At 40.5% G+C, this 11,774-nt stretch overlaps 1 protein-coding gene across 1 annotated transcript; it reads left to right on the top strand.

The window, feature by feature from the left end:
• The first annotated feature begins 1,283 nt into the window (after positions 1-1,283).
• LOC123401296 (phosphoinositide phosphatase SAC2-like) lies at positions 1,284-10,580 on the top strand. Its single transcript, XM_045095070.1, has 16 exons — positions 1,284-1,731; positions 3,164-3,368; positions 3,447-3,612; positions 4,086-4,308; positions 4,676-4,752; positions 4,848-5,029; positions 5,106-5,203; positions 5,291-5,418; positions 5,498-5,626; positions 5,766-6,144; positions 6,803-6,924; positions 7,019-7,117; positions 8,763-8,969; positions 9,158-9,292; positions 9,793-9,868; positions 10,075-10,580. Exons 1-16 carry the CDS (start codon positions 1,660-1,662, stop codon positions 10,159-10,161), a joined length of 2,385 nt encoding a protein of 794 aa, XP_044951005.1. The 5' UTR covers positions 1,284-1,659; the 3' UTR covers positions 10,162-10,580.
• The last annotated feature ends 1,194 nt before the right edge of the window (positions 10,581-11,774 follow it).

The following is an 11,774-nucleotide window of genomic DNA, read 5'->3' on the forward strand; positions in this document are numbered from 1 at the left end:
CGTCATCTTTGTCGTACATTATGGAAGTGTTTTTTTTGTCGTATTTTCAAAAGAAGACAACGACCAAATTTTCATACATAGTCTAGGGTTTTTTCATTACACGGGAAACCACAACCTAAGTTCCGTACTTCGACCTTGAAAGTGAGTTTTTGTTGTATTTTCAAAAGGAAGGAGGAAACGACAAAATTTTCATATAGTCTAGGATTTTTCTTTTACGCGGGAAACCACAACCCGAGTTCCGTACCGTACTTCCACCTTGCCGTACATAATGAAAGTGAGTTTTTGTTGTATTTTTAAAAGGAAGGAGGAAACGACAAAATTTTCATACAAAGTCTAGGGTTTTTCTTTTACACGGGAAACCACAATCCGAGTTCCGTACCGTACTTCAACCCTACCGTACATAATGAAAGTGAGTTTTTATCGTATTTTAAAAGGAAGGAGGAAACGACAAAATTTTCATATAGAGTCTAGGGTTTTTGTTTTACGCGGGAAACCACAACCCGAGTTCCGTACCGTACTTCAACTTGTTTTCTTGAATATATCATTTTTATTTCTCGTACCGAAGACACCATTCAGCCTCCTTGTGTCTCTTCATATGCCATCAAATTCTCTAGCTCGCGATTAGCCACTCTTATGTCATTGGACAAACTCAAACACGCATAACCTATAACATAGAAATGTATCATTCCTTTCCTCAATAGTGCACCCAACTCGATAATGATGTTAGATGTAATGCCGAAATAAAATCTACCCTTCTCCCATGTACAAAGTTTCACCCGTTTTCCAACTCGTTTATTTGTTCGACATCGAATTCCTTGCCCTTTCAGCATCTTTAGCCCTTTCTATTAAGTCGAAATATTCTCTAGGTCTTGGTCAGACATGACAATGCCATGAAATTGTCACCGAACACACTACTCTTACAAACCATCCCACACATGAAAGTTTCAAATCCAACACACCTCTCTATCCCCCTCATGACAATAGACAATCCCAACACGAGCAACGCGCAACACAGAAACAAATTAACCCCTTCCTCAACAACACCTCCGCGTCAATGCGGGGCTAGGTGTCACGCGACGAAAATAAAATCATACATACAAACATTACCACAAGACGCATTTTCAACGTATCACGAGTTTTTCTACTTATTCAGCGCATGACCAGAATTCCATCATCATTCTTGCAAAAAGAAAGAAAGAAAGAAAGAGAGGGTATAGGCTATGCATACATATCACGAATATTCCCACACAATAGTCCCACACACAACCCAACCCGCTGTTACGTCCGGAACGGGGGAAACGGAGAGTAGAAAACAAATTCCCGTAGCGAGCTGTATCTCGCCACACCATCGCCTCCTCCTCCGCCTCCGCCTCCGCCAACCCACGATTTCGTCGCTGCCAGCAATCCCTCCTCCCCCCCATCCGTCCGAGCGCCCGCACCAAATCTCCTCCCGCTCCAGAAGCTTCTCCCGGTCCGCGGGGAGGGGAGGAGGGCTCGGCGGGAGCTGCTCTGATTCGCCGGGCGGGCTCCGGCGGGGAATGCTCTACCTCAAGCTGCCGGCCGGGGATTTAGGGTTCGGCGGGCGCGGCGGTCATCCCGTTGCGCGTGGGGCCGGGGTCTGAGGCGGCCCGGGCGGTTGGCTGATCCAGCCGGGCGCACATGGCGGCCGCGGCGGCGCAGGAGGCCGAGCCGGCCTGCCTGCAGAGCTTCGAGCTCTATGAGAGCGAGTCGGTAAGGCCACCCCCTCCCCTCCCCTCCGCCTCGCTTCCTGCTGCCGGTGCGCATGTCCACGCCGTGCTGCCGTCGCGTAGTTAGGGAGCGATGCGGGCCTCCAGATCGTTTGGTTTGGGTGAGGCCCGAGATTTCCGCGGTTAATAGAGGCCCTCAGGTTGTTTGGTCTAATAATTCTAGCTGCTTGGGTTATGAGGAGATTTCTATCTTCCCAGGCCAATTCACGCCGTAGCTTTGATGCCAAACTATGGCATCTGCGTGTCCGCGGCTGCTGCAGTTTAGTTAGATTTCTTCTCCCTATGCCGAGTAATCCTGGCATGCGAGTTCCCTTGCGTGGAAAGGGTCCATGATTATCGAAATGTTTTTTGCAACATATTTGTAATGTGTGTGAGAGGCGAGTTGGGAGATCCCTCTAAGTCTGGAAGGGATTATGGGTTTCTATTTGTGGTTACTCAGGAGAGGAAAAGCAGAGAGCTCTTTGCTTGAGAATTGAGATGGTTTTCTAACTATAGGAATTCACGGGCTTGATGCATTTGAGATAGTTTTGAGGAAGCATCTTCAAACTTTCCTGCCCTGCTTTTCTCTGCTACCGATGAGGACATCATCCACGTCCTACACTCATGACCTGCGGGCGTGCCCCCCGTGGTTGTCTCCATGCTTGAAGATGTCTGCAAACTTGCAATTTCTATTCTCAGCGGTTGGGCTGTTGTTCCTACGTTCTTCGGAACACATTCGTCCTCCTCTGGCCGCCGGTTACCTGAAAAACAAGGGTCAGGCTGGTTATTGGGTGTGCGGGCCTTCCCCGGTACTCAGGTTATAGGCATGATTGTTGAGCGTGCAGAACTCTGGATCCGCCTTCTCCGATGTCGGCTTTATGGAGATCCCATTCCGTTCTAGTGCGCTGATTTTGAAAAGCAAGAGATTGAGCTTCTCCCGCCTCTTCCCCAATTGCGTACTCCCCACCCCTCCTTCCATGCCTAGCTTGGGGTGGTAAAATCCTGCCACCTGTACATTGTTGGCTTTTGTAGATGAAAGGCAACTTTATAGACCCGCATACGCCCAGGTTTGAATACGTTGTTGGCTTTAATAGCAATCTTCAGGTGGGCCCCTCCCCCACCGTTGTTTGTCTTGTCGATATTGTTTCCTTTTGGAGACGTGTCTTCTCAATACTGCTATAGTTTGATTGCTAGCAGGTCGACAGCCATTTATGATTCTATTCACACGTAAATAGAACGTAAGTTACCGTAACGTCCTGCTGGTTGGTGAAACTTCTTACTTCACCAAAGCATAGAATCACTTTGTTTTTCACTGTGTTTGTATCTCAATGCTTGAAGCCTTGAATAGTTAAGACATGCGAGAAGTTATTTCTTGGTTCACTATTTCATTCTTCCCACCAAAATTGAGCTGATTATGTTTTTCCTTTGCTTTGTAGAGATTTTATGTTTTTGGAACTAATACTGACAGAACGGTATGGAGGTTACTCAAGATCGATAGATCGGAAACACCAGAGCTTGACATAGACGAGTGTTCTACTGTATATACACATGCTGAGTATCTTGAACTGTTAAGTGGTCTTGGTGAAGAGCACAGGTCAACTGGTGGGGTTAAATCTGTGACAAAATTTTATGGCATAATTGGTAAGACATTCTCTAGTTGTTTGCAACCCAAATAAATTATTTAATGTATTTGAATTTTACAGTGATCTTTTTCTTCAGGTTTCGTTAAGTTTCTTGGGCCATTTTATATGTTAATTATTACGGATCAGAGAAAAATTGGGGAGATATTTGATCATCCAGTGTACCAGGTGACTAAGACTTCAATGGTCGAGTTAGCAAATTCTAAATCTCGATCCACTTTTCTAAATTCCAGGGATGAAAACAGGTTTGTGCATTCTGTTTACTGCCAGTGCTCGAAAGTGTTTTTCTTTTCATTATACTGAATTTGTTAGATTGATGGAGTAGGATTATTCTTGATGAAAGTATATGAATGAATATCACTAACTTTTTTGTCTCTTTATGAATTTTATTAGTTGATTGTACTCCAACCCCTCAAAAAAAGTTGATTGTACTCAACTTTTCATTGAAATATCTTAAGTTTCTATAGTTGCACTGTTATTCGAATCTTCATAAGCTTCCACTGTTGTGTGCATTCTTATGTGTCTCAAATGTATCATAGTGGATCCATGTCACCAACAGTTCTCGTAAATTATCAGGCTCCTTTTGTACTTCCTAAACCAACAGCTCACAAAGTACAATATTGATTTTATTTTCATGAACCAAAACATGAATCCCAATATTCCATTCCTAATTATTTCATTTCCTAGCAGCAAGCTCACCCTTTCTATAACTCCACAGATACAAGAAGATTTTGAACACACTTGATCTTAGGAAGGACTTCTTTTTCAGTTACTCATACCCTATCATGAGAGGTCTTCAGAAGAATTTAAGTGATCCACAGGAAGGGTGGTCACTATACGAGTCAACCTTTGTGTGGAATGAGTTTCTTACTCGACGAATACGCAATTGTCTACAAAGTACTTTGTGGACCGTTGCATTAGTATATGGTTTTTTTAAGCAGGTATGTGCCAATGGAAGTTGCCTTTAAATTGCTATAATGCCCACAAATGCATATAGTTTTCTAAGAGAAATTTTCGTTATTCTGAAATGGAGGCATTGAAAGTATCAACTTTACTGGATTTAAAATTTTCAGCTTGCTAATATTTGACAGAAATTTGCTATCCAAACCTCCCACCTTCTTTCTTCATTTGTTTCCCTGTTGAACATAATCACATAGTTCTCCATTTTATCTCTATAATACCATTCTTGATCCAGTCTTTTTTCCTTGGTTTGATATATAACTAACTATGTAACACACATGCAAAGTGGTGGTCTTAGATTAATATATTTGGCCTCTGAACGTTCAGTTTTTTATGCCATGTTATTAGGACAAATTGGCAATATCTGGGAAGGACATCATGTTCACACTCATTGCTAGGCGCTCAAGGCATTATGCTGGCACCAGGTTTGCCCATTTGAGACATTCGTTAAATATTTCCTTGTTAGTTTGGCATGATGTTTGGATTGAAGTGCTTTAATGGATGTTGTATACTTGTATAGATATTTAAAGAGGGGAGTAAATGAGAAGGGAAGAGTAGCAAATGATGTTGAGACTGAGCAAATTGTGTATGAAGCTGTGCCTATGCCTACAGAAGTAAGTTCTGTTGTGCAGAACAGGGGTTCGATCCCGCTATTCTGGTCACAGGATACATCAAAGTTGAACATAAAACCTGATATCATATGTAAGCTCCTAAACTTCTGTGTGGTGTATGTGAGGTCATTAAAACATTTACAAATAAACATTTCTCATTTTGTCAGTGCATGAGAAGGACAAAACTTATGAAGCTACCAAGCTTCATTTCGAAAATCTTAGGGGAAGATATGGCAACCCTATAATTATCTTAAACTTGATTAAGGTGAGTTGTACCATCTTATTCTGGAGTAGCAACATCTTTGGATATGCTGACACGTAAGTGCTAATTTACCCTGTTCTATAATGTAAGACGCGTGAAAGACGGGAATCCATGCTTCGTCGAGAATTTGATAAGGCAATAAGGATCATAAATCAATTATTTTCAGAGGAGAACCATCTGCGGTTCTTACATTGGGATCTTCATAAAAACTCTGAAGGGTACTTGTTATATTTATCATATTTTATTTCAATATGTCAGTATCCTTTAGCATGCATTAATGAAGTAATTCTGTTTCAGAAAACCTACAAATGTACTTGATGTTCTTCTGAAAGTGGCATTTCGTGCTCTGAGGTTGACTGAGTTCTTCTATTGTCAAGTTGCACCACCTACAGGGTCTGAGACTGCTCCTCACTGGCCTGCTCTATTGTGAGTTAGTCTTTATTATTGTTTCCCCAATATGGTTTGTTTGATATATAGTTTGATTTCTATTATGCTCATCTGTGTCAAGAATTGCCATTGCTCTTCATTATGCATCTAATCCTGTATTTCTGTTTGTTCTTTATAGGCACAGTCATGATCCATATTTTTGTGATGAAAACAGCAACAGTGACATATCCCAAGAAGATATCTCGGGCAGTTCTGACTCCTCTGGCAATGGAACCACAGAAGATAAAGCTGAAACCAGTGAACTCCCCCAACTAAAACCACCAATATTCCAAAAAGGGGTCTTACGGACAAATTGTATAGACTGCTTGGATCGTACAAATGTTGCACAATATGCCTATGGTTTAGCTGCTCTTGGGCATCAGCTGCATGCACTTGGTTGTGTAGAATCCCCAGAACTTGGTTTAGGTGCTCCTGTGGCTCATCATTTGATGCACTTTTATGAGAGGATGGGTGACACACTTGCCGTACAGTATAGCGGGTCGGCTGCTCATAATAAGGTATTTGACAGGAACCCACTATTTGGTGGTATATTCTTTCAATATTCTTTGCTTGCAATGGTAGGGAGGGGATCAAGTCCTTTTTTGTTTACAGTTTCAAGTTGCAACTCATTCTTTCAATCGCTTAAGTACCATTTGGGCATATGAAAACAACTTGGCTCTCTCTGCAGTTGTTTGCATCATATAGTGTCTCCCAAGATTCTAGAGGTATAAAAGCAGTTCCACATAATAGCAACTTCTAGGAGAACTATAAAGCCAACTATAAAACTGTCATGTATTTGAACCATAACCGAAAATTGAATGATCATCATATTTTTTTTCCTATGGTTTGTAGATGTGTCACTAGCCTCTGAAATCTAAAAAAGACAAGATCATTACTTTATGATCATGGTACTGAACATAACCCTATACGAGAAGGGGAAAACCACAAGATACTGAGATTGCACCATTCTGTTTATTACTTTATTGAGATATCCATAATAAAACAAAATATGCTTTTCATTTAGTATGGATCTTCATTCAGTTTTACTAGCAAAGTATCAATTTTCGAGTGGAAAATATATTTGTTCTACTGCTTGTCGACTTATTTTGCGTTTTGTTTCATGCTTGGCTGTACAGTACTGCTCTAATTTTCTTTGATGTGGTATATTTCTTGAAGATATTCTCTGCGAAGAGAGGACACTTGAAGCTTTTTATACGATCACAAGAGTTCGTCAGGACACTACAACGGCACTACAGCAACGCCTGTATAGATGCTAACAAACAGGCAGCTATAAACTTGTATGTTTTACTGAGAATCCATGTTCAGCTTGCAGTAACAAGTTATTATTTAACCGAAGTGTCGACTCATGTCGATTTTGTTCCATTTTAATAGATTTTTGGGGTACTTCCAACCAAAGCAGGGAAGTCCTGCACTCTGGGAGCTAGAATCATCTTCTGAGGAACATAACAATGGATCTTTTGCGCATACAAGGTAAACATGAGTCACCTATTTACTGCTTATCCACCTTACACTTTCATATAATAAACTAGACGATACCCCGCGCATTCTTGTGGAATTGCATATATAGTTTCTAAATATTGTGTAGAATACCGATTCAGCCCTTACGATTTAAACCATGTGAGAGATTTCTACATAAGCAAAAAAAATAATAATCTTAACATGAAAAGTTGTGCATGTCACAATTAAATGCTATGTCATTTTAAACCCACATAGAATGCACTAATGCATGCTGCATGGTAGAGGATTCTCACGTGTAGATAGGACGGATGCTAGTGGATCAACCTAGTAAATTTAATGGTACACCAATTTTGATGATATGGAAGCACGCATGTTGAGATAATTAGTAGTGGGGATCACTCTCTTAGTTATTATAGGATAATATGTGCAATGCTTCATATATATGCAATCCAAAGAAATGTTGTATAAAACCAGAGCTGGCCAAACGGGCCGGCTCGGCATGGCATAGCCCAGCCCATCATAATTGTGCCTGGCATGGCCCGGCCCGCCATGGCACGATTATTAGTCAGGCTGTGCTGTGCGCCTGTGCCGGCCCACGTGCTCTCCCCTCCAGCCCAGGCACGGCCCAGAAGCTATGTGGGCCGGCCCGTTGGCACGCAGGCCTGTTAGATTGCCGGCCTGCTAGGCTGTTTTTGGGCTATTAGCCTATTTTTTCAGACATATATATTTAAAAAAAATCCTAAATAAAAATAAAATAAATAAACGGGCTGTGCCGTGCCGGCCCGCGTGCTCAGTCTTCTAGCCCAAGCGCGGCCCCTTGCGTGCCAGGCCTGGCCCGTTTAGCACGTGCCGTGCCGTGCCTGGGCCATGCCGTGCGGGTGTGCTACCGGGCCAGCCCAGCTATCCCGGCCTGTTTGGCCAGCTCTGTATAAAACTATAAATGAATTTTTTCTGTGTGATGGACAATCCCTACATGAGTCCATATTTCACATCTTGAGTAATACTTCCTCCATTCCTAAATTTAAAGTGTAAATTCACTCATTTTGTCTTTTTAAAGGTTTCACTTAAGGACTTCATACGGATGTATATAGACACAATTTAAAGTGTAAATTCACTCATTTTGCTTCGTATGTAGTCCCCTAGCGGAATCTCTAAAAAGATGTATATTTAGGAACGGAGGGAGTATGACATACTCCATTCGATAAGAAAATGTTACAAATTAAACACAGCCTGAAATTTATTTATGGGAAATAATATATTTGAACTATTGCAAGACAGCATCTTATATGACCCATCACTGACTTTTTCTCCAGTCTTACAAAAGTACAAAATTAAATACCACAATAGCATAACACTGCCAGGAGATGTTTGATTTTTAGCCCAGAAAAGGACACACTTAATACGTAATGCACCATACAACATCAACAAAATAATGGGGACAATGAATTATGTGCACATTTTCAAATTTTGATTGGTGCAAAGGAACACTAAGATTCTGTTTACGCCAGTGAGCGCCATAAGGATCTTTTAGCCAATTTACTTTGGGTAGCTTTCCCAGTTGCTACAATTGAAAATCGTTCAAGTTTTAGTTTGCATGAAACATGTATTTTGTAAATCAGCAAAGACCTTGTCATTGACTATTTGTTTGATGTCACAGTGACAGTATCAAAAGAGTGAATTCAGATGGCAGCATCCTTTCTGTAAGCAACGCATCTATATCTGGCTGTAGTGGCTGCCATAATGAATTGTTGACTGCAGCACAACCTGATGTCAGTACTGAGTTACAATCTCCAAAAGTGGAGTCTGATTTAGTGTATGAAAATGAGATTACATCACCCAATGAAACTAAAATGTCAAATTCAAGGTCAGTTTGTGTTCATTCAGGATTTATACATTTGTTTTTCTAAGAAGTTTTTGCAAGCTATGTTAGCTTGCAAAAACATCTTACATTATGGGACGGAGGGAGTAGAAGGCAAAACTGTGGTATTCCAAATAATTGCAAGTTCAACCTTTATGTTTAACAACTTCATTCGTCTTCAAAATCTATTGCAGATATACCCCCACACTGTCTCATGATCGTATACATGATGCTCCAAGCAGTCAACTTGAACCTTCCAATGATTCAGGCGACTCAAATTTCCTGGATCTTGAATGGCTTTCAAATTCAGGCAATTCAAGTGATGAAAGGTCATATTTTGTGTTGTGTTTATATTTTGCTTTTGTCTCTCCCATGTATGCTTAACATCGTACCCTTTAACTGAGTAATATCCTAGTAATAACACTAAATTGTGCTCATTTGCTGCATGTACTTCTGTTTATGATCATAAAGGGAACAACAAAAATGAAATTGAAGGAATCATTGATTCATTGTACTACGATCAGTTTCTTGTTGCTCTGGCAATCACATGACCATCATTGCACTATTAAATACAATAGTCCCATATCAGTATGAAGTCCTTCTGTTCTTGCGATGACATAACCATCTAGTATTATTGAACAAAATCAGTATGATCTTACGTGGTACCATTTGGTCAAATCATATTTATAGCGAAGCAAATTATAAATATTTTTGCTAGCTTTTGTTGTTCATCCAATTTCTTCCAGCCAGCTCATTTGCTGTACTGCTCTAAAGATACCGACAAAACACTATTCTTCTCACCGTATCTCGCTAAACCGTGCTTGAACAGGTCGCTTGCAATTAGCACACCGGATGCTCACCTTTCAACCGAGAATGTCATTAGTGACATAGTTCCTGAGACTATGGTGAGCATAAATTCCCTCCCCCGGATCTCCACACTCGTATTTGCATTTTGTTCTTGTTTTTTGCTTTTGAATGTGCTGGAGTTTGTTCATTGATTCGGAAAATACCAGTGTGTTGATTTACAATGGTGGGCTGCACAGATATGCGTCATTGACATTGTATTTGTGCTGATGAATCAAACCAATCACCTTATCCAAAACCTTTTCAGGAAAACCAAGTCCCCGGGGTTCAGGCTCAGAAGCTACCCGAGCAATTCGTACAGTGGGTTAACGACGGCGACACCTTTTGGTTTTGAGACCACTCTGGTGCTGTGCCATGCGTGCCTGGTTGCTTGGAAGACCAAGTACTCATTTCCAAACAGTCACCAGAGGGCTTTGAGTTAGCAGATTTGGAGGTGGGAAGTGATGGTGGTTCAGTACTTCAGTCGGTTGCGGTGTCATATACCATCCTGGGTTTCGCCCATTCCACCTGAAGGGCAATGTGCTTAAAAGTGACAAGTTGTCGCCTATCATCCCCAGACTCCTTTAGTGAAGCATACAATTCTGTTTATTTGTTCCTATGTTTGTACTTAGGGGAGAGTAGATAGAGTTTTTTTTTTACATTTTGAAAGAAAATAGATATAGGGTATGATAATTTGCTTTTTCTCTTAAAAATGTGTATTATCCATGGGAGTATAAATTTGCATGTGTAAATATATATGCGATTGAAGTGCATGCCTGGTTGAGGTGGATCAGAAGGCTCTTTTTTTTCTTCAATGTTGATTTCTTTAGCCACTTTGATCTTGTCTTGAATGCGATGCAAGGAATGAAGGAATACTCCTTTTTTTTTTTGCATCTAGGCCCTATTTGGTTGCAAACTATTTTTCTAGTATTGTTGTGATACCATTGTTTCTAGAAAAATCATACTCCCTTTGTTTTATAATGTAGTGCTTATTGATTTTTCTAAAAGTCAAACATTATAAAATTTGGTCATATTTATAAAGAAAAATAGTTATATTTTCATAATGTACATGATTGGTAGTGTAGATTTAGACAGTTTTTTTTTTCTGCTTGTAAAGTCTTGCTCATGTGAACAACTTCTGTTGCTACACGCCAATAGCTTCTCTGACAGCAATGCATACTGGGTCTGAATAAGCGTTTAGTACCACATTGTACATCTAGGTAGCTTCATTTGTAGCACCGTGAGTAAAGATCACCGGTGAAAACTATCGCTTATACATGCATGTCTTCGATCTCCACCGGTGTAAAATATACATACCTTCACAGGTCGTTTTTTTTTCCAGTCGAAAATCAAGTATGATCAGTATTATACATCTGTAAAACAAATACAAGTGTATAAAAATACATCGAAATCAAGCAGGGCCTTAGGTTAGCTCTTGCTACTCCCAGTTTCCTGTATTCTCGCCTGATTTATTACGGGACTGTTTAAACCCTCAACTGTTAGTGGGATAAACAATTTTTTTTGACCGGACTTTCATTTAATTTAAGGACTGCACTAGCTTTCAAACGTTCTGTTTATAAGAAATAGATCCGAACGAGTAATTTCCTTTGATCCAACTCCTCCTGCTTCGTTTCCCTGCCGCTTTTTCTTCTTGATCCAACTCCTCCCGCTTCGTACCCCTTACTCTTTTTTTTCCAGGGTGGTAAAAAAGTTGTAAGAAGTGGGATTCGAAAAAACGAGTCAGGGTTGCATGCCTATGTCTCCATGCATGCATACAAGTAAGATAAAAATTGCTGACATCATCAAAGATTTCATTAAATTTTAGATTTCAAAATGTTTTGTAGCTTAAACCGTTGCTCTGATGGAAAAACTGTTTTCACATAAAAGGTTCGTCACGGCGAGACCTTCGAAACTAGATCCCATGTTGGTATGTTTTCACATGTTTCGACGATTTTTTGAATGACAAGT

Source organism: Hordeum vulgare, chromosome 6H (genome assembly GCF_904849725.1).
Source record: "Hordeum vulgare subsp. vulgare chromosome 6H, MorexV3_pseudomolecules_assembly, whole genome shotgun sequence".
Taxonomy (NCBI): Eukaryota; Viridiplantae; Streptophyta; class Magnoliopsida; order Poales; family Poaceae; genus Hordeum; species Hordeum vulgare.